Source organism: Protopterus annectens, chromosome 9.part0, assembly GCF_019279795.1.
Source record: "Protopterus annectens isolate FY-2018-M chromosome 9.part0, PAN1.0, whole genome shotgun sequence".
In the NCBI taxonomy this organism is placed as follows: Eukaryota; Metazoa; Chordata; order Ceratodontiformes; family Protopteridae; genus Protopterus; species Protopterus annectens.
In genome coordinates this window covers 1135927498-1135952355 of record NC_056743.1, presented here as the reverse complement: position 1 = coordinate 1135952355, position 24858 = coordinate 1135927498, and the positions used below count along the sequence as shown (strand labels likewise).

General features: G+C 36.7%; 1 protein-coding gene across 3 annotated transcripts in view; it reads left to right on the top strand.

Annotated features, from left to right (window-relative positions):
* The window catches only part of CD6 (CD6 molecule), a 351671-nt gene that overhangs the window by 164350 nt on the left and 162463 nt on the right, over positions 1-24858 (top strand). For all 3 annotated transcript variants that reach the window (XM_044083993.1, XM_044083994.1, XM_044083992.1), the window contains exons 6-8: positions 404-481; positions 7151-7282; positions 21293-21388. In XM_044083993.1, coding sequence (XP_043939928.1) covers positions 404-481; positions 7151-7282; positions 21293-21388 — 306 coding nt within the window. The remainder of the gene's footprint in view (positions 1-403; positions 482-7150; positions 7283-21292; positions 21389-24858) is intronic.

Genomic DNA, 24858 nt, shown 5'->3' with positions numbered 1-24858 from the left:
AGGTAGCATGCAGTGCAAAAGTTTATTACAGCTATCATTTTATTTTTGATGTGTAGCACCCTTTTCCATGTTGTTTTCAAAACTTAAAATGCACGGAAGAATAATGCAACATTTTGAACATTAATAATTGATCTGTACTGCTGTCAAATCAAAACTGATCTAAATAAACACAGGTTTAAATGATAGAACATACATGTGACTAGATTTCAGAGTGTAACAAACGCTGGATATTGCAAGCTGTAACATAATTGAGAAATATCTGTATATCTGTAGACTATACACAGTCATCTTAAAAGCAGCTTTTTCACTTAAAACATAATCAGAAACTTCTAATGAGACTTTGTTAATGCATATGCTTCTATTGAAAATGTCAAAGAATACTGAAGCTATTGTTTTCTTGCAGAATCTCTGAGAATGCTAAACATGTCAGATGTCACTCTGAGTTATGCTACTACAACAGTAGTCACTCTGGATACAAAAGGTATTTACTCCTGTACATTTCAACACACAGCTTTTATGTCTGCACTGTTTGTTTTGGAGGCAAGAAGTAATAGCATGCTGTGTATCAGATTCAATATATTCTGCTCTTCTTAATGGGCAAAAGTGTATATTTTTGTTCTGTGCTACTTACCCTGGAGATAATAGACAACTATGTTGCCCTACATTCCCCTGCAACTGTTTCATTGACCTTGTGTAAGTCATTCTAGAAACAAGTATCTTTCTTAGACCTTAAATTTCATTCTAGAAACGACAGGTGTTTGCTACCCTGGCCTTGATGTTCAGTCCAGAAACCAACCACAGGTGGCTGTTTAAAGGACTATGCATTGTTCAGCCAAAAAAAAAAAAAAAAGACCATGTTCTAGGTTTACTGATATTCACTCCTGAAACAGCAGGTAATTATACTCAAGACTCTAAAAACAGTCTATAATTGTTTTGGAGATTCTGTACTTTTCTTGGCTAAAACAACTAGAAACTGTTCACCTAGAAAGCTCAGGTGAATGTTTTTCAAATATTGTACTGTTCAGTTCTGAATTTAATGGGGATAGCTTCTAAGATCCTATGCTAGCTTTTCCAGAACCTGCCTGTGACCATTTCCCAGCTTTTGTGCTTTTCTCCAAAAAAAAGTAACTGCTCATCAGGCATTTTTTACTCCCAAAATAACACAATTATTTCCCTGATCCTGTGATATTCACTTAAAAAAATCCCAGCAGATATCTTTTTTATGACTGTGCAGGTCATTAGACACACATCAGATATTTCTTTCCCCTGTCCATTTGTTCATCCCATAAACAACAGATTTCCATTGCCTGATGGTCTGAACAAGAACCAGACAGATGGCTGATGTTATTTATTGCTAATGCAATGGTAGCAAACCTAAACATAACATAACCTAAACATAAACATATTTTTCTTGCCCGAAGCAGAGAGTCTATTAATGCTGAAACAGTAAGGTTACAAGCTTACTGTTGTCAATGTTTGGCTAGATTGGGTCTGCCTATGTAGGACAATGATTGCAATGTGGATCTGGAGATGAAGACAAAAGCTGGTTTTCCTTTTGTTTTCCATTATCTAATCTTCTCTGACTTTGTGCAACCTTGAAGTAGGTACATAGAGGAGGAGTGTAGAGCTAGTCCTCTGCATTAGGTGTGCAGGGAGGGCTTGCCATCCAGCTTAAAATTGTTTTCGTGTATTTTGTGAGCTCAGGATTGTAACTGTTTTGAGATTGTGATCTTTAAAGGCTTTGGAACTTTTATTATAGTTTAAATGCATAGTGAGTAAACAATATGTGATTAATCATAGTAAACCCTGTAAACATACAAGAAAGACTTCACTGAAAGTCACACTGAATGAACATGAGTTCCCATGTTTTCCCATTAGTTGTTTCATAGTGGATTAGGTATATATAAGTAGAAGGGTGTGGGAAAACACCTCACAAAGGAGAGTGCAGGAGGCTTTCCCGCACAGCACAAAACACATTCCTTTTTTTCTTAGGATATGTTTTTTGGTCCCCTGTTGTGTAGCTTTTAGCTGACCATCTGTTGCTCTCTGCTCCTACTGCTCTGGAACGTTAATACCCCAGTACTAACTCCCAGGGTTGAGACCACCTCAGCTGTAGGTTGGTTGGGAAAGAGATGTTGAAAATGCAGAATGGACCCTCTAGAAGCATCATATATTGTTGTGCATTCTGAGAATTTCTTGAGATGCCGATGTGATGCTCATCACCATGTGTAATATCAGTCTGCTCCAGCCCTATCCTCTAATGCTAAACCTTAACAGCAATCTGTCTTGGGTCATAGCATGCCCTATCTGGGTTGAGTATCAGATCACAGAAAGAAGTATCTCTCCTTCCTCACTGCGTAGACAAGTTGGAAATATAATGCCTCCCACCCTTTCCCCAGCTCCATCAGCGACTGAGCTGCTAATCGATTTTGGCTCATCCAGGTCACAGTCAAGGCACCATTCTTCTATACCAAAGACTCCTTCCTGATTTCTGAATGTGGCTGTCAGAGAAGTTTTTTGATTGGTTAAGGCAGTAAATGTTGTCAATGAGTTGACATGAATCATGCTACGTTTGTTTGAAGACTGTGTAGAAAACAAAATGAAGTAAAAGGTCACGGAGGATGAAGTGGATAAAGAATGACAAACTTGCTGAGTTTAATTCATAACTTTACTTGTGTACCTTATCGTTTAACTCCTCATGTTCTTATCTAGCATACTCAGATGACTACCACACCTGCTTGTATTTTGCCCTGTCAATTTTCTGGAGTCATACATGTTCACTACCTTTTCAGTATGGAAGTATTTCCCTGCATTGTCTCCTCACCTTTTTCTCCTGTCAGCATTGGTCTAATTGTCATACTCTTGTTTTTTTTTTTTTTATTCCTTTCTGAACATGATAGCTATTGTAACACATTAGTTGAAATCCCCTTCCAACCCAACATCTTTCTTCTAGGGGAATTCAGGCTTCAGGTATCCATAAATAAACTGTCAATGGTCAACATTACCAACAGCTGATTGGCATTATAAATGGTAAATCTCTTTTACACATTGTTAATCATCCTACTGGAAGTCCAGATATCCTTGACCTAATCCTCACAGATGTGGCCATCTCTTGCACATCTCCATATGAATCATCCTGCCTTGTAAAATCATATCATAAATAATGATCTTTTCCTTCAAAATTGGAGGCACTTCCCATATAAATACCTCTCTGTTTAGGGATTTCTCAAAAGCAAACCTGCTTCTCTTACTTGATCACCTAAATAAATTCCATTGTAATCCTTCTCAGATGAATCTCATTGATAAAGATGCTGCCTATGCATCTGACTTCTACTTCCATGTAAATAGCTATATTAATAAGACAGTCCTTTTACAAAGCAAACACAATGTTACTTTTATAAACAGATCACTTTGAAGGGATACCTGTATAAATAAACGTGCAACAAGAGGAGGAAATTGTTTAATGCTTATAAGAGGTCTCATTCTACCAACGTTAAGAACACACTTAAGCAAACTAGTAGAGAGCTCAAGAGAGCAATTAGGACACTCAGGGATAGTATAAACATAAAATAGCAACTAAAACCAAAAATAATAACAAATATTTATTTAACCATGTAAGGAAATTAAGTACTAACACCTGAAATGTTCAGAGCAGGCCCACAATAATACTGCATACTATGACTCAATGGAAATAAGTAATATCCGAGCTGACAAGTTCAGTGCAAAGTTTATACCACCCACAGTTATGGCTATTCCACAGATTCTGCAGTCCCAAACACCCCCTTTGACAAGTTGTCTCAACCCTCTCAAAAAACCCTCTCAAAAGTTAAGAAAATCTCATACATAGACCCTGATAATATACCAGGTTGCCTGATTAACACTGCCAAATATGGCCTCTCTAAACCCCAAATTAACTACTTTTGATTCTCGGCTGGGGTGCCTTCTGTGTGGAGTCTGTATGTCCTCCCTGTGGTCGCGTGGGTTTCCTCCGGGTGCTCTGGTTTCCTCCCATATCCCAAAGATATGCAGTAGGTGGATTGGACACTCTAAATTGGCCCTAGGTGTGAGTGTGTGCATGTGTGTGCCTTCTGTGGAAGGTTGGGCGCCGGGCTGGCAACTCGACACCGTAAAACTCCACTGCCAATCATGAGTGGACAGATGATCCGCTGTGGCGACCCCTAACCGGGAAAAAGCCGAAAGAAGAAGAAGAAGAATCTAAACCGCTACTCTGGCTACACTTTCAAAGCCTGGAAAACAGCCATTGTAATGCTGTTACACAAGGGTGGCCCAACTATCGGCCCTAGTAGCTATAGACCTATTAGTCTTAATAGCCTCATATGTAAAGCTATGGAGAGTATTACCTTAGACCTCATTAACATGAACATTGAAGAACTATTAGCTCTGTACCATCTTCAGTTCATCTTTGTTAAAGGAAGGTCCTGCCTCTTTAGGCTCATAGGCAGTTAGTAGGTTTGCAGTCTAGGGAATTACTGGGGAGCCTAACTCACATTCCCAGTTCCCCCCCAATCATTGTCTGGTTAAGTGACTTTTTCTCTAAGTCACACAACAGCAAATGAGGTTAGGGTGAATTAAACCCTGTGCCCTGGAACTACAGCTTATAGCCTTAACCATCTCTGCCATCTGCCAGATAACCTCATTAATTTCTTTCAAAAGTAACTGAAGCAGTTGATAGTGGTTATGAGGTACATAGAGCAATTCTGGACCTGGCCAAGTCTTTGACACTATTCCCCAAGTATTACTGACAAACTTATAAATTTGAATGTAAATCCTTATGTTGTTAGGTAAATAGTTAACTGTTTGACAGAACTAAGGTGGTTAGAGTCTAAGGTACCACTCTTGAAGGTAAAAAAGAAACTTGTATTATATCACAGGGCTCACTGTTAGACTCTCTTATTTGACATCTGTTTCCCAGAACTCCAGCCCAGTATTCTTGGTCTACAATTACCTAAGTTTGCAGATGACTGTGAATTAAGGGTTGTTATTTGATCTTCCACTGACTCCCAATCACTCCAACATGTGTTAGACCACGTTAACAACTGCTGCAATGACAATGGTCTCAAATTAAATGCAAAAAAAATGCAGCATAATTCATTTTGGTAAACAAAACATTTTCAGATACCTTATAGGGGAAACACCCTTCCACTTAGACACTGTCATAAGGCATCATGGCACTGTTGTTGATAATTCCTTATTGTATGACCATCATGTTGCCATAGCAGTTCATATACCTTCTGTCTGACTCATCTAATTTCCAAAGGCATCTCTCCTAGATCAAAAAACATTTTAATTCCTCTTTACTTATATCTCATCACATCCATTATTGAATATAATACATCCTTTGGCGTGTATTTGTCTAAACATATCGTTCAATTTGAGAGACCGCAAAGATTTGTGATTAAAAATAAGTGACCTTAAAAAATCTTTTAAACCATAAAAAGGTGGCAGGCTGACTAGTGTGCTACACACAAATGGAGCCTGCCTGGTTCCTCCATTTGTGTGTAGCATGTTAGTCAGCCTGCCTGGTTCCTCCTTTTGTGTGCAGCACGTTAGTCAGCCTGTCTGGTTCCTCCATTTGTACATAGCACACTAGTCAGCCTGCCTGAATCCTCCATTTGTGTGTAGCATGTTAGCCTGCCTGGTTCCTCCATTTGTGTGCAGCACTCTAATCAGCCTGATACCTTTTTATGGTTTTAAATGTCACGTTTAGGTGGTTTACCTGTTTTTTTTTTTTTTGTTATGCCTTAAAAGTCTTTGTTATCAGGACAGTCAGACAACACTTTCTTTGTAACAAACCAAAAAAAAAAACAAAGCACAAGAAGTTCCACACTAAGAAAATAAATCTAAAACCAGAATGACCAGAGCCGAATGAATCACCACATGACACACAAGAAGGTAGATTAAGCGCTTTCATTCTATTTGCTTATAGTTATGCTTGCTTATAGAACTTCCTCAGAAGTCTCTTTGTAGTCAGTCTCTTATAATCTGATCGGTAGTGATCTGTGTCTGGTCTTTTAAGCCATGTAAGATCTAACCCTCTTTGATCTCCTATTCCTTCTTAGAACAAATGTTACCTCAGATACACAATTAAAGAAGTTAAATCTTCCCTAACAGATAAATTGACATGTTGACATGATAGATTCATACCTCAGTGTATCCCTCACTTCTTGAACAAACTTAAGGTAAACCTAGATAACTGGATGGGGAGCTTCATATTCTCCTCTGGTCTATTTTAATTTGCCCTCCTTAAGGTTGGAGGGAACTTATGAATTGGAGATTTTGGTTAGGCTTGTAGAAGTCTGCAGACTGAGTGCCTAACATTAACTATGAAACTAAGACTGTGTGAACTTTATGAACTTATGAACTTAATTGACTAAGTCTTACCAAGTCTACCTTTCTTATTCTTTTTTAAGTTAAATATATATTTTAGGTAAATGAGTCTCTCATCATACTGGAGTCTAACTTTCATTTTATATTGATTTCATTATATTACCTCTGGGGTTGGGCTACTAGGCACAAGACACTTCCCTGTGGTACATTTGATGCAGAAGGAAGTTGCAACAGCCATATATCTGTGAAGGCTGAAGGTCACTTCAGACAAGTGCCCCCAACCAAATATACTACAGGGAACTGTCACACTGCCTAGAAGCCTGAACCCATTAACTCCACTCTTTCACTGTGTTTCTGGCTATAGTCACTGCAGTTTCAGATGGATTACTGTTACCTCAGTAATGTGCGTATTGAATGAATGTTTTGCCAAAGCTTGGCATGTAATTGCAAACACGTAACTTACAGCTGAGGAATTGTTAACATAAAAAGGTATAAAATGCAATTAAATCTAACCTATACATTGGATCATTACATAATCACAATAACTCATTCCAGAGTATGAGCTGTAGACGTTCTCACTTGTTATGTGATTAAGTCACTGGTCTTCACACAGCTACACTGCACTAAGGTGTAAGTAATTAAGGTTAACTGCATCATATATGGAAGGGAAGTTGTTATGGCATTTGTTGATTCTGAAAATCTTGTTTATCATGGAGAGTATAACTGTGGCCTGTTGTATGTTTAGTCACTGTCCGTGACATTTCTTCAACTCTGGTTAACCACTTGTTATCTTTTTTTAAAGGTGTTACAGCTGACCCAGCCTTCTACTCCAGACATATTTTACTAGTAAGCCTGTGTGTTATACTTGGAGTTCTTCTGCTGATCGCTTCACTAAGCCTTGTGTTGGTGGTTTGTTTAAGAAACAAAAAAGCTGGTTCGTTACATTTATTTATATTCTCATTTCACTTCCTTTTTGAGATAGAGTAATCATAAATGATATTGTTTACAAACTTAACACTAATGGTTATAGTTATACCTGTGTGCAGTTATACTGAATATGTGTCAGTTCAGCATGTTTACATTTGATTAATTATTCATGTGCAACTCCATTTGATTCTCACTTTTTAAACATTTATTTTTCAACAAACCAAAAACTAAAAAAGTGGCACACTCTGTACATGAGGTAATTTCTATTTAAAATAGTAAAAGAATTTTTATACACACTTATTTAAATTATCACTTAAGATACAAGCACATTGACATTAAAAGGAAATAAAACAAATCATAATAACATTTCTGCAGGCACCCTACTGAAATGTTGGCACTTAAAATATTGAGTGCCAACAAGATGAAAAAAAGACTGAAAATTCAGGAGTAGAGAGAATCTCAGACATCACTCTTTTCTTTTAACCTTCTTTTTTTGCAGGGGCACAAGCCCCCTGCATCTCCTAATGTGTGGGGGGGGGCAAGCTCCACATGCCCACCAAACATATATATTAACTCCAAGATCACCATACCCCAGAGAAAAGGGAATGGTCTAAGAAACGGCAATTTCAGACTTGGTATATGTACATCTACTTTAGGGACCATTTACCATCCATGAATTGGACTCACCCTAGCTGGTCCCGACATTTCAAATGAAACATTTTTTCATGCATTATAGATTGCATATATATTTTCTTTCTTTGTAATTGTCATACACTCCAGCATTACTTACATTGCATAATTACTGCCTTCCCTTAAGCCTCACTCCTCCTACTGAGCGATATTCTATGTGTATTGTTCCTACAACTACTTCAATATAATGTGCTCCTTCCTTTTTCTGAAGATGTTACTTCCAGCTTTCTTATTAACAGTATTCAATACTACCTTTATAACTGGTTTAGACTCTGATTTCCATTTTCTAGTAATTTTTTGGCAGCCAATAGCATTAAACTTAATAAGGCCTTATTGTACTAAGCAATTCAGATCCTGTGACCCAGATCAAAACAACCATTTCCTTATTTACAGCGATTTGTTCCCCCAATATTTATGACAGAGTTTTAAAATCTGGCAACTCATCACCCTCCCAAATAACATGTTCTTGGCTACCTCTCTCTTTCCCATCAAACATCCAGCATTTGCTAAACACCTGCTGATATAAAAATACCTATGTAAATACTTCCAAGCAAAAAGTCTAAACCTTTTGGACTTTGTTGCATACTTGGGAGATATGCCCTTCCATAGTTTTTTTGAAAATAGTTTTATCCGTCTTTCTCTTCCTAATCCTTTCTAACCTCCTCTGATTGGTTATTACAGTTATCATGCAATATTTTATATGCCCTACTAACTGCTTTTTTTAAACAGCAGCTTCTCTTCTAGACTTGATCAAAACCTCTATTACAGTTAGTCTTTCAGATAGGACTACCCTATTGTCTTATATCAATTCCTGTTAGAAGGCAGTCTCTAACCTGCAGAGCAAATGTCTGCTTGGCCTCATTCCACTCTCTTACCTTTCCCTCTCTAGTTACTTGCTCCAAATATATTGGTTCTTTTGCCATTTTACCCTCAAAAATTCTAGGCCCACCTGCAGCCATCCCTATTGGCAAAATTCCTTTCTCCATTCGCATGTTGACTTAGTTCTTAGACAAAGTTTTCTGCAACTTTCTGAATATACTCTGTATGGTTATTATCATTCTCCTTAAGGATGTGCATCCAAAACTCTAATTTATCCTTATTTCTAGAACAAACCCCTCCCTCTGCCTGCTACATCCATATATCTTTCTATTTTGATTTATAACCTCCTTGCACCCTCAGCATACTTCTTAGTAATTTCTTCTCATCAAACATAGTGAATCTGTTTCTTAGATAAAGAGTCAACATAATTTTGTTTAGGATCTATCATATAGTCATTACTATTATAAGTGTGCTCAGTGTGTTTAATGTCATCTCTATAAACTGCAACTTGTGAATCCTTTAACTATTAACAATGTTCTTTTTCATCTTGTTATATTTGTCCAAATATTTGCACTATGAATGTATGATCTCCATCCATCCACAACAACCTTTCCCATTTTTGCACATGAGGTCAGTATGTCACTTCAACAGTGACAAACATCTAGACCCAAAGTTTAAACTGCTGGGTGGCTAGCCCTGCCATGGCCACATTGTATGAGCTAAAACTGAATTTTTTATTTGGTTAATATGTTTTTTCTTCTATATTATGTTTTATAATAATTGTATTTAGCTGTAACCATATTATGTAAGTGTGGAGATTTCTCCTCAGGCCTCCTCTGAAAATTGGATATTATCCCAGTTAGACTTTCCTAGCAAACAAATGTCAAATAATACAATAAAATAAATAAATCCTTGAATTTTTGAATCCCTTATGTTCTTTGCCAATGTCTTTAAATATAAAACAAATAACAAAGAAAAAAGAGGACACTGCTGTCTGGTTTCTTTTTTGAAACCAAGTTTATGAGAGAGAAACCCTCCCACCTTCATTTTTGACTCCAATCTTACATATACTCTCTTAATTAAACCTATTATTGTATCAGGGAATGCAAATGCTTCCATTTTCCTACTCATAAAATCACAACTTACTCTATCAACTGCCTTCTCTGCATAAAGACAAACCAGCAACAATTGTATTTTTTTACATTCTGCTTCCTTCTGGATTATTATTGTTCCATTAACATTGTCAAGGGTTTGTCTCCCTCTCCACAAAACCACACTGATCAACATCTATCAATTTTGGTACCACCTTTGCCATTCTATAGACATTATCATAGTTTGAAATTGAAATGGATCTATATGAAGCTGGGTCTGATGAATATTTGCACTATTTTGGTAATATAGCCACTGCCGCTTTCTTCCAAGATGCTAGTGCTCCCCCTCCATGTAAAATACTATTAAACAAAACCTTCCAGATCTTTATCACTTCTTTTCCTCCTAACTTTCTAACTTCCCCAGGGATACCATCTGTTTCTGGAGACTTCCCTGTAGACAAATGATGTATCACTGTTTTTATGTAGTCTCCTGCTATCGTAACTATTAGGTGTTCAGCCTTATTTTCCTCTAACCTTAGAATAATTACATTTTCTAAAACTATTTCCATTTCTGGTTTTTCTTTGTTTTCATATTTCTCTGCTTCATACAAATTTTCCAAAAACATCTGGAATATCACTATTGTCTCTATAAAACCTCTGGTTATTTTTCTTGTTATAGGAAACAACCCTTTCTACTTTCTGTTGATCAAGTCCTGGTACTAAAAAGTTTTGTGCTCTGGAGTTGTTATCAAAAAGTAGTTGCTTTAACAGAAATCTTTCTATGCTCATGCCTATTATCTGCAGTTGCTTCTCTTCTTCTTCTTAGAGATTCCCTTCATTCTGCAATGCTTTAACCATTGTCAGCCATCTAAATAGTTTCTATTATTTCTTAACCATATCTCTTTCTCTTTTATTTCAACCTTACTTTTAAACTCCATTTTAATTGTTCCCACTCATTAGCTATCCCTTCAGAAGAAATTTCTAAAATCTCTAAAAAGTCTCGAATAATTTCCAGTACTTACTTCTTAAATTCCTCTCTTTTTACCAGGCAAGTTGGAAAATACCAGTGTCTCATTTTTACTTCATTATCCTGCATTTTATTTTAGTTTTTATTGGTAAATGACCTGAAATAGTTACTGGATATGTGTCAAAGCTTTCAATTAAATGCACATGCTCCTATGAAATATAATTTCTATCCCGTCTAACCTAGTTATTGCACCCTGAGGAATAATATGTAAATTCTGCCTGAATTCCTACTACTGAATTCATATCTTCCATATCAAATATTTTCATAAATATCTTAAAATATATACCCTTTTTGTTATATTTTGCATTCTAGGTCCCCCTGATACATTGTCACTATTGCAAATGAATTTCTTGCCCTCACCTATAAATAATATTCCCTAACAAAAGTTGATTATTTCTCTCCAAAATTGTTAAGCTCAATAGCAGAAGTTCTTAGTAGGATATAAATACATGTCAGCAACATCATCCTCCCTTGCCAGTACCCCATTATTGCCAAAAACCTATTGTCTTATTCCTCTTCTACTGTTATTGGAGGTCCTCTAGCAATTTTTATTATTATTTCCCTTTTCCTTTTTCTCTGATATTCTGCTGAATATCCATCCTGAAATTATTTCTTTATCAAATTCACATATATATTTCAAATAAAAATTGTCTCCTGCAACAGTATTATTTGTACCCTACATTTCTTAATATAATTCAATACTCTTTCCTTTTTGTCTATAAGGCCATTTACATTCCAAGATAATATAGTTATTATGATAGAAAGCAGCTGTTTCCCTATTATACATGACTGTTCTTTTGAATATGCGTCTCAAATTTTGTCTTACATGCACACACTGAGAGGATGATATTTTATACAGTTGTTTCTTCTCATCTCCATTTGAACGTATGTCACATTATTTAAGACTTTTTGCTCTAATGTAAACTCTCACACAAAAAGCTAAATACATTTTCAAATTCTTTTGAACTATTAACTTAGAACAAACACACACAACTATGTACATTTTAAACAAAGTTTTGCCCTCCATATAGGAGTGATTGCCTCAAATTGATGGCTGCATCTACCTGCATTACTTAATCACAAATTAAGGTCCCCCAGACTAAAACACGTTACAGACAGTGACTCTCTTAGACTGACTGCTGTCTTTACTTTTCTTGTCTCCATTCCACACACATATATGAAAAACAGGTTGCATACTTTCAAAAAACTTTATAATTTTGCTCTATGAAAAAGTGTACTGGCTACCTTTGAATAAAAATAAATTGTACACTATTCTATTAAATGCATTAAAGTATTAACGCTGCTGGGAATGCTACTATTTCTGATTGGCGTCCCCAGTTTTCAGACTTTATTTACTTTTCACTGAAGTACTTGTCACTGTACCCTTAAATCATACATTCCTCTCTGCAAAGAATACACAGAGCTCTCAAGATTAATTGCTTGCACCTAGACACAGCTTATCCACAATGAGCAAACAAAGCTAAGAACTGTGCAGGAATCTTTGTTCATTTAATTTATAAAATAATTGTGCTCAGTGGCAGACGTCTTATACCCCCCCAGAGCATTTGATAATGAAAAGAACAAGCTAATTACTCTGCAGATTCAAGAAACTTGGCATTCCCATACATTTCATCATTTTGTCTCATTTTTCAAGCCTATTTGTTTACAAATGTCCATAGCACAATCCAATGATATCAGTCCGGACATCCACCCTTGTAAAAATAAAGGAATTATTATTTTAACTCTACATATAATAAAATCAGTACATTTTGTATCCCACCCTACGCCACAGCAGCCCAAGATTATCAACTTAAACTTACTTTTGTTCAGTTTTCCTAATTGTGTTAGATTATAAAGCCTATTTATTTAATAACTAAGTGCTTGCTTAGTTTCATATTTTTAGCATATATATCAGTCGTTAAAAAGACCCTCCATGTATAATACATCTGATTGCACACTACATAAGACTGCTTTATAACATAACATGCAATGTACATCATGAAATGTTTTATACAGATATTAATAACAGCTAATAGTGTTTTACTCACAGTTTTCCCTTTAGTATCCTTTTAAACATTAATGATAACGTGCGGTATGCCTTGCAGTCCACCTGCAACCTTAAGAAAATCAACAATATTCCAGTGTTTTTGTCAGCCACTCTTCTTGCAAAATCACAATTCACAAATGTGAATGATGCTTTACAGTCTTCTATTTATTCATTAATTTCAATATTGCTGGTCTTCTTGAACATTTCCATCTCCCATCAGAAGATTCCGTGCCTTTTTTCTGTCTCTCAAACAAACCTTCTGCATGCTGGTGCACTTTTTATCAGAAAAACATTTTTTTATTTTTCTCCCTAGCCTGTTCTGTCTTAAAAAATGTATTCAATCCTCCAGGAAAAATGTTCTGAAGACAAATGGATACAATTTCTTTAATTTCCAACTGCCGCTCAACACTGCTTGATTGTTGGGATAAACTTCCTTCTCTTCAGTATGGTGTACAGTGAATAACCATTTTCCACAAACACTCTGTTGTCTTCAGTTTTTAATACTGTTCTTTTCTTCCACAGTTTTGTCAGGATCAACTCTTTCTGTCAGTATAATTACATATTTTCTAATATAGGTCTTGGCTGCTTTCTCATGGATACGTTTGGTGCATACAGGTGTCTTTTTATTTAACAAATCCTGCTGTGGACACCAGTCCAGTTGCTTATCTATGCTTTCATAAAATTAATACAGTCTGTTCCTTCATGTTTCTCTGTATAGCAGAAAATATTAAGTTCTGTGTGTGTTATTATCTTCTAAATTTACTGTTTTTAAAACAGTTCTTCTTGAAAAGCATGATGGTCAGACAGCTCTTTCTTCTTTTCAACTTCTGATTTTTGCAGTTTTATGAGTTCATCTGAATGGCTAGTTAAAGCTTATTCTATTTTTCCAGCCTTTTACTTAAAACTACTTTTTGTTGAACAGTTGCAGGGTTCATCCTAGCCAGAGTTTTCTCTTCACCTTTTCTGGTTGATTTTCTTTCAGGTTCTCCAAATGTATTTTCTGACATCCAGGCAGTATAATTACAGCCTTACCCCGATAACAGTTTTAATGGCCCATTGGATCAGTATTATCAGTGTCTGATGAAGCAGTATAACCCACAAAAGCACTCCTACCTTTGTGAATAAAGAGACTTGAAGAACTGGCGTAGTCTGCCATTTTTGGGTTCACTTGTTTACTTGGGATTTTTATTTCATTTTTCTTATTGTTCAGTGCAAGACCTGTTGCTCCATTAACTTTTTAAGTGGATTAGAATAATATGTAAAAATACTCCCTGGCCATCTAGTATTCCTCCTGGCTTTGATTGGAAATCTTGAGCATAGTCCCCTATATGCCACACACTATTATAGTCAGTCAATAATGTCAGGCATTAGAGTTCCCTATTTTCATGTGTCCCTAATATACTTTATGCTGCAAAACCTGAGTGTTATTAACTTTTTAAGTGGATTACAGTAATATGAAAGTGTACTCTGGAGTCAAGTGTTCCCCACTTCATGCTACAAAACCTGTTATTCTATTTAGACATAACTTCAATTAATGTTTAAATGTCTTTGGTGTCTAGTACCCCTTCCTTGTATTGCAGGATTTACTCATTAGTCAAGAGGAGTTTAGCAGTATGGCAGCCACCACACCTCGCACACACACACACACACACACACACACACACACACACACACACACACACACACACACACACACGCACACACAACTACATTGTTCATTAAATATTTTTTCAACCAATCCCTCTCATGGACGCAATAAAAACACTTACTCATGCATGTGCACATGTACATGGTCTCACACACACACACACACACACACACACACACACGCACACGCGCACACACACACACACACACACACACACACACACACACACACACACACACACACACACACACACACACACACACACACCTTTCAACACTACCTATTTAGTAAATTCGTTAGCACTTAACTCTAATGCTGCCACTCCCCCATTAAGAATAATAGGTGGCCACAAACATTTGCCAAGTTATGTAATGTAGCTAACTGTAAGGATTTACCCAGCCAAGAGGTCCTGTGAATCTTTCTACTATGTAAAGCACATACCATAGTAATTTGTGGGAGGACAGCACATTTGGCTAATTAACATATGCTGCTCCCACAGAATGTCTCATTAGCATTTACTGTAGACCAGAGATACAGCCCCTGTGATACTGAACCTGTTTGAGGTAATGTAATGTAGTAGGCCTATCTCAGAATTCGAAATGTCTACAGCCAGCAGTAAAAAGGGCTTACTGCTGGCGGTAATATTTATGAATCCCAGTTATAGTATTCTGAGATGACTATAAAGCTGTAAGTACAATCACTGACTGAGAATAATTCATAATGGGTAACAATTACAAAAATTCATTGTGAAAGAATACATTAAGTATCATAAATATAGTCTGATAATCCTTGTATTAAACAGCTGTTATTACAACATAAATGTAATTTATATGAGAAAGAATTTATGTCTATGTCTATGTATATTGTTAACAATTTATGTAATAAGGACATCAGCTATAAGGGGAACTGGCATCCCTGCAAAAAAGAAGAAAAAATTATTTTTTTACCTTTCTTTTTTTAGACATTTTTTTCAATCTTTTGGAAGGTTGACATGAGTTAAGGTATCATGATATCTACCTGGTGAGGTTTACAGCTGAGCTACTGAAAGGCATTGTAGAATTATATAAAAATATTATGCAGCATTTTCATGTGGGTTATGTAATCTTTGTGCATAGGTTATGTCACCCAAAGCACTTCAGTTTTAGAATAGTGATTTGATGTACATCAGACTTTGATAACATGTCTTGCTATACTGTTATCAGATGTTTGAAGAGTTCTGAAGGAATAAGATGAACTTAGTATTAGTATAAATAAACCAAGTTACAGCATTAGTATAAGTAAACCAAGTTACAGCTGTAGTGTTAGAAGAATTCTGGCAGTCAAAATGTATGAATGAGCTATGAGAATCACTAAAAAATGGTACAGGTATCCTACAGGATGGCTTTTTTTGTTTTTATTTTTGTTTTTACTGCCGCTATTTTGCAATGCTTCTTGAAAAAGAGTATTTTAACAGTGAAAACATCCAAACTGTACTGAAATTCAAGTTGTGCTTTGATATTAGTGTTGTCAGAAGATAAAAATTTCATTGTATGGGTTTATTTGGAATTAGAGCAGGATGCAATACAAACCATATGGCATGTTTTAGATTGATTTAGGACCTACTCTTCAGACTCTTTGTACATGTGTGTGTGAGGGGCAGGGGTCGGTCACTGTCAGCATTTTTTATGCAGTTTTTGCAGAGTGCTAGTGCCACATATCAGAAACACTTTAACAGCCTTAATACAACTGAAATTCACAGATTTATCCATTGCACTTTTATCCCCCCAAAGACAAGACTGGTCTGTCGCTGTTGTCCTTGTGCATCCCATTTCATATAAAATGCTTCAGTGCAGAATACCACATAAACCCAGGGAATTAAGAATTTCATAATCAATTATAAATTATATAATAAATAGGAGAATTAAAGAGCTATAACTATATACAAACAAATAAATAATTAAATAGGAATCCACTGGAGTGCTTACTGTAATACTTAGGAACTACAAATAATGCTATATACAAGTCTAGTATTTGGAGTGACAGACGGATATATATTCTCCAGGAGTTCCATTTCTGATTGTGTAATCATGTATGATGTGGAGAATCTCCTCTTCCCTCTCACTGCTTCATTCACCAGCAATCTCACCATCTCAACAAGAAGGAGTTAGAAGCCTTCTACTTCTTAGTTATTGTTTTTTTCCTGTCAAAATTAAGTAAAAATGTGTTTTTGGAAGGGAAGTGGCAATAGTCATGGAGGAGGTTCTAGGAGAAATAACATTGGTGTCAAAGGGGGTACCTGTGGGAGGACTAAGTTCAGCATGCTCCACAGGTTAAGTAAAAATCCCTGAATCATACAACAGTCCTAGAAGACATGTTTCCAATTTCCTGGGCTATTATGGTTACACCTCCAAATATCCACCAAGGCCCCCAAGAACATATGAGCTATCCTGGCAGTGATGTAAAAAATATTTATGAAGGCATTTCCAGGCAAATATCTTAAATCTGCTGTTCTTTGTTGAATATCAACAAATTTACCAATTATCTTCAGTTATTTGCATTTAAAAATCACATTCCCTGTTGGCCTTCCACTGGCAACACCCATGGTCAAATAACCCTTTAAGTTCCTTATCAATCCATCCAATAAGCCTTCCTTTCAGAGGGGTCTCTGCACTACTACCCAACAAAAGCTCTAAAATAGGTATTGACTGAGGGGGATGAGCAACTATATTCAGCTTATGGGCTGGAACAATTAAGCCATGGTATTTAATATCAGCCCTTTCCTAAAAACAAACAAAAAAACTCTTCTGGGCAGTATTAGATGATATCTATTCAGACAGATCCCATGTCTGATCCCAAAATTTTACTTTGGTATCTTTACTTTTACATTTCCTAAAAGCTTCTTCTTCTTCTGGTTTCTCTACATTAGTGGAGCCTATAGGGAGGAAGTAAGTTTTCCAAGGGTACATTCCTTGACAGGAAAATAGAGTCTTAACTAGAACCTTGGACTCTTTTATTAAGGTAAGTGGGAGCTGACAGTATTGATTTAACAGATAATTGATAATAGTAGGAAAGTTTTCCAATGCAGGGACTATAAATTTGATAGTACTTCTAGAAACATCTCCACATTCTTATTTCTTACTGACTGAACAGAGTCTTTCTAGCAGCTGTAAACTACAATAACTACATCAAAGAATGTATAGTAGAACCTGTTGTTGACCACTCCACGAGAACTGGTATGTAATAAATATAAATATGATCCTGGTGATTACACTTAAGCTGGGGAAGGAGAATATCCTACCCCCCCCCCCATCACCACCACTGCAGAACTGAGTTGAGGATATGAGATTGGCAAAGGCATTTTTGAACTGTTTGAGGAACTCAGGCTAAGCCTTGATTATTGCCCCATAACCACAATAACTGGAAATTGTATCAGTTCCTTAAGTGTAAGATGAGTACCTGTTTTTCCTATTCAGATAACCAAGCAATGCAACAGCTTATGATCTGAAATATGTAACTGTTTTATCATGAAATATTTTGGCACACACAGATGTAAACATACATATAGGTTCATAGGTAGGTGCTAGGCTATTGGCCCTAGGGCCTATATAAGCCTAGCCAAATCGTACCCTGGCTTTCACCACCCAAGAAAATTATTTTCCTGTGCCCCTGTCGAGCAGAGCCACATAAGTGATCCCTGGGGTGAATTTCCTATCTCCCATCCAATCATCAAGATTTTTCTTGAAGAGTGCTAATGAGGAGCTTTGTTTGATATAGATAGGTAGTTTGTTCCAGAGTATGGAAAGTCTCTGGGACAGGAATCTATCCCTCTAGCATGTTCTGTTTATTGTGGTGACAAGGTTTAGGTCTCTAGAGTGTGTAGCTCAGAGGGATTGGGATTTCTTTATGTGGAGCATGTCCAGCAGCTCTGGGTTTGACTCTTTACGTGGAGCATGCCCAACAGCTCTGAGTTTGACTATGCATAGGAATTTTGTGGAGCTCCAGATCACTTGCTTTATGGCTTTAGAATGTGAAGGAAAATGGAAATTCTGATGAAAATCCATACTAGCACTGGGAGAACATACAGATTCTCCACAGAAAGCACCTTTTTCAAGAACTGAACCGTGGAACAAAAACAATCACTCCAAGGCAGCAACTGACTGATCTCCTGCTATTTACTGATGCATTATAATTTATAAAACAGTTAAGCTTTATGACTTCTTGTAAGTTATCTTGTTTTTTTGCTCCTTCCTCTACCATTTGTCATTCAACAGACTTAAAAGCCTGGTACCTGTCCATATCAGGTCTACCAAATGCTGACTCTCACCACCAGACTAGATCTGATATATATTGTTGGGGCTTGTCTTGGAACAAGGCATCCGTGAGCTTGGCTCATCTGTACATCCATCCGGGGGGTTTACTTTATGCCATATCCATTTCAATTCCCCCTCCCATTGGTGAGTCCATGGTTTAGCCTTGCAGGTGTCTGCACTGAAGACATGTCAGGTTTTCTCCTACCTTTGTAGCAGCTCAGCCATGTATTCACCCTTAAAACTCTCTTATAGGCACACCTGCCTTGTACCATTCCCAACCTCCACTGGAGATTGTCACTGTGAGTGTCCAGGGATCTGTACACCCACCCCTGGAATGGTAATTCCCATCCCTCCCAGCCACTCCATTAGTCACCTGAGCCACCAATCAAACTCATGTAACTTGGGCAGTAGTCAGGGCTTTATCCTTCTATGCCAACAGAATGGCTTAATTTCTTGTACGTTACTTAGACAAAGTGATTGTACTTCACTCTAAGAAAAGTCTTTAGGATGGCATTATGTGGGAAAAGTGAGCAAAATCACATAGCTGCCAAATGCATAACGACATTCATTGCAACATTTATTACTGCACAATGATCTTCACAACTTCTGATAACCTCAGTGCACAGGAATCTAGTGCATTTCTAAAACATACTGAGAGAGCTTACTGGAAGAATTGTACAATAGTTCAACATCTGTGCATCAAGTAATATTGATAGTTTATTTATGAGATTTCCTTGAGTATATTTGCATTAAGGCAAGCATTGTGTTTGACTACATTCTGAGACACCTCTCATCTTTATATTTGGGGCATTATTTTCCTTTTCTAGCAAGCTGGATAGCAACACAACACTACACATCTGACAGCTGTCCAAAGCCTGGAATTATTTATTCTGCAAAGTCTTCTATCATAAACTAAAACTTCGAAGAACAGGCATTATCTTTATTTGAAACATTTGAGAAGCAGGTAATAAAGGGAGTGTGTATTTTATGTTTAGCTCCAAACCTTGTTAAACATGAAATAATCATATTCACACTTACTTATGCCAAGTATGTGGAATAACATACTGGGTTATGTAACAACTTAAGTCAGCATTTAGAGTCTTGCATTGTGGAACTTACTTCCTCTGCCCATTACTGAAATTGCTGTTCACCCAGTTGGACTGTCCCTATTAAGAAATACAAATATATATCTGTCTGTATCTATGTCTATATATGATTATATCATGAATGTTTGACATGTTAAATAGTTAAGAGATACATGACTGACCAAAACATGTCAACAATTAATTTTCTTGTCAGCACAAATACCAAGAAACAAATAGATCAAATAAGAAAATAAATTTCCTTTCTAATCTATTGACCATATCCCTACAAAACCATTCAGATCAAATTTGTCTGAACAGTGGCAGTGTTACAAGAAGGGATTTTCTAGGGTAAGGTTCATAGTTAATGCTAAGGTTAGGAGCAGGTGCGGTGTTAAGAGTTAGGATTATCACACGTTAATAAGGTGTAAGGGAGCTTTAAGCACTGTGCATTGTGTATGTGAGTATGTGTGTGGGGAAAGTGTGTGTGCCTGTGTAGTCATACTCTTGGACAAAGGATTTTTTTGGAAGATAAAATTCAGGGTTGTAATCAAGGGCTGGACAGTTAAGATGAGGTTAAGCTTAACACACATAAGTAATGTGGTCTGGGTGTTGAAGCTGAAATACTTTGAGTTAGTTAGTGTATCATGTAATACTAGCAAGCCACCTGTCATATTTGTATGAGTTACGCAGTGAAAGTCCCCATTAGACTTCAACTTAGAAGAGACCTGTTTTACTACTCCTTAACTTTTAGATGGGAGGACCAGTTCAGGGACTTTTGTAGGACACCAGATAACATGGTGTATGCGTGTATATGTAAATGCAGACTGTATATAGACTACTTATGTATGCATCCACAGTATCTGTCATATACTTCAGGCCATCTGTCCCTAATTTCTATACTTAAAATCTAGTCAATGTCTCACTTATACTGTCATTAGATCTCAACTTATGTTAAGGCTGATAGTAACCAAAACAATATTAAAAATGTTGCACACCAAAAGGTAAATTTGGAAGGTATTATTTGTATTTATGAGGCCCAGGAATTAAGTGTGATGTGCTTTTGTATGCTTTGATGAAGAGCAGAACCTCAAATGCAATAAAAGTTATTCCCTTCACTTACATGACAATTTGTAACAGACAACACATGCTTTATATATTTATGTGACTTTCCCATAGCTAATTAGATAGTGTTGTAGACCTTGACCATGGAGAAAAAAACATTTTCAAACAAATATCATTAAAATAGTTTGTGGTAACAGAATGAATATCTTGTTGCTTATGTAACTACTGTTTTTTTTTTCCATTTTTTTCTTTTCTGAAGTTTTCCCTGTTCTGGAGATGTTTAATCGGCAAACTACAGATGATTTGCCTGCAAACACATATCAAGAAGGTGCCTCCATTGTTCAGAAGACTAATGGTAATGCTTGCCTGTCATTCACTTCTACATGATACTTTATACACACACACAAACACACACACACACATGCATGCACGCACACACACACACACACACACACACACACACACACACACACACACACACACACACACACACACACACACACACACACACACACACACACACACACACACACACACACACACACACACACACACACACACACACACACCATGTAATAAGGAAGAACGTTAATCAGTTTGCTTTAATTTTTTAAAGGAGAAGGGAGAGTTGGAAGTGGTAATTAGTTTTTTCTGGCATTTATTTGTCATAACATGTCTCCCGATCAAGTTGCCTTTTGCAGTTCAGAGAAAATTTAATTTCAGGATGCTTAAAAATGCCATCTTCTTTGTCTATCACAGCAGTGCTAGTTGTTGGAGTGCATAGGATTACATTCAATCATTAATTTTAATTTGGGTTCAACTGATAAATGCTGCAAATGAATTTAAATATATTCCATGTTATAAAAGAAGAAACTCTGGAAAGACAAGATAAATCTGGGGAAAGAATTATTTGAATGTTGTGATTCCTGCATGCTTATATTTATTAACTTTTTCCTTCATTTTCTGCTAAGTCCCTTATTTGGCTGACTTTTGCTAAAACAACACATGAGATTTATCTTTTCTGTCTCTGGTATGCCACACTGCTCATATGCAGTGAATGAGTATGTCAATTGTCTGTGATGGACACTTTTATATTTTGATAGTAAGAGACGCAGTGAAAAGACTGGCCTTGGTTAATGTGTTAAACAAGTGTTCTCCTGCAGACGTGTTTAATTTCACATATCTTGTGAGTCTAAACATATCACTAGTTTTTCCACTGTTAACCTCAGTCAGTAGACTTTCACAACCTGACCCTATAGATATGATTTTATGATAAGAAGTACTAAAAAGAAATTTATATGATAGGAAAAATATTACTTTCTAGCCAATGGTTCATCTGGAAAGGAAGATATCATGAGTTTTTGACATCAAAGATGCATAAACATGGTTAAAATTTTAGTTTTGGCAAAATAGTGGAATGAACATTTAATTACAGTACTTTGAAGTATGTATTATATTAAGGTAATTTCTTTTTTTTTCTTCTGTTACAAACCAGGATGCTGTCTTTCAGTGGAGGTTTCCATCCCTCCCTCCCTCCCTGTCCTTCCTCTCTCTTCATGGGAGTTGGTGGATTCTGCTAAGTAGAATCTATCTATCAGGTCCCTACATGTGCCTCACCCTGTAGCCAGGAATACCTATCTGGCTCTTTGTTTGCCATGAAGCACACATATCCAGTAACTGCTACCATTAATCCCTCAACATTCCTGCTGAGACCAGTGGTGCATCCTTCCTCCTAGACAAGGTGAGGCAGCATTGAACCCTCATTCCCACACCCCTGTCTCAGTCCCTCCAAGATCCAGGCCTCTAATCAAACCTGGTTCATCTCAGCTGAAGTCAGGGATTTATCATGGGTCTATATTATTATCTTGAAGTTACGGAACATCGAATAAAATCTGGTCGACTTCATATTATCGAAGTTCGGTAACTTCGAAAATAAAAAAAAAAATTGAAACATCAAATACTTACCCTGATGGATTTAAGCAGGGGAGCAAGCCCCTCTGCACCCCCCACATGGCGGGCTGCACCCCCACCCTCTGCTACTTAAATATACCAACTCCGAGATTGCGCAACAATGCAGGAAAGGGAAATCTTCCCTTTCCACACCATACTCTGTTAAAGTGCGATCTCAGAGTTGGTATATTTAAGTAGCGGGTGTGGGGGTTGCAGGGGGGCTTGCCCCCCTGGCTAAACACCCTTTAGTTGTTTTTTTTTCAGGGTCTTGTAGAATTTCGATGGTTCAATGGTTCGATCACTAAAGTTCGATATTTAGTGATTCGAAGCATTAAACTTTCGAGATTCTAATATGGTCCCATTTATCACTCTATGCCACATTGCAATGAGAACCTTCTTCTGACAATAATTTGTACATAGTCATCATTTTAAAAATAACAGAGAAACCAAAAAGAAGAAAAAGAAAGAAAGAAAAAAAATAGGCTAGCTTCTTGCTTTATTTGGGTAATTTTTAGTATTTTAGAGTGATCCCAGAGACTAAAGCATATTTGTGATGATCCAAGCAATGATACTGTTAAAGAGTGTTACTCTGCACCCTTTTAAGTGGAGGTCTATGTCTCTGCTCCTCACTTCTCACTCTCTCTTTCTCTGGGCAACCCTTGATGCCCTGTGCTCATTTTCTGACCTGTTTCCAATTTAACACATAGATGGTAAGCAATACTGTGTCACTATGGTGCAGATTAATTACCCTCAGTGAGAGTGGGAGTGCATTTCAACAATCATTTTAATTTTGGGTTAGTGTCAATCTACAAAATCAGAACTACAGTTTTAAGATGGCAAATCAACTCTATGGTATAATAACTAGTGCAAAGTTTGTAGGAAGTGTAATAAAGGTGCCTAGTTTTCCAAAGAACTAGGTTTTTACTTTGTGCTGCACAAATGCAAAATATGTAAGCTTAGTTAGTGGTTTAAGAATAAGGTCTGTCTTTTTTTATAGTCCCGTACAACATGATATAGCAGTGGTGTAACTTGTTTTACAAATACTGTTTTGTGTGTGTGTGTGTGTGTGTGTGTGTGTGTGTGTGTGTGTGTGTGTGTGTGTGTGTGTGTGTGTGTGTGTGTTTTACATATACATATATACGGATGTACTTCTAAACATTGAAGTACATAAATCTTGAATGGCTAAAAGATTGATCAGAAAAGACTGAAAGCCAAAACAGTGGTAAAACAAAACAATAATGCTTTTTGCAGGGGAACAAGCCCCCCTGTACCCCCCACACCCCACACACCACTACTAACTATATATACCAACTCCAAGGTCACTCTACAGCAGGGTAGGGGCAATTTCCCTAATCCCCAGTGTGCCCAATCTTGCACAGACCTAACACTAGCAGAAGCAAACAGATGAGTTTGAATCACTTCTACTGGTGTTAAACATGCTTGAGATTATAAATGTTTAATTGTATGGAGTGTTATATATGTGTGTGTGCATGTGTATGTGTTTATATATATATATATATATATATATATATATATATATATATATATATGTGTATGTACATGTATAGATGTATGAGTATATTACTAATTGTTCAGTGCACTTATAGTGAAGCTTATTACATTATGGCAAGCATGTTGACAACACAGAAATTCAAAAACATGCATAATCTGTCATCTGTTGAAAAACAAATCAAACTGTCTCATTTTCCAATCAATGTGAGAAATAACAAAAAAGAAAAAAACACAAAACAGACCACTAACTCTCAGAAACACACTTTCTTTATAGTGGTACTTCTAAGGAAAGGATGTTTAGTATTCTGATGTGTAGTGATGTGGCTAAGGGCATGCAAAGCACAAAATACTGTTTTTTTTTTT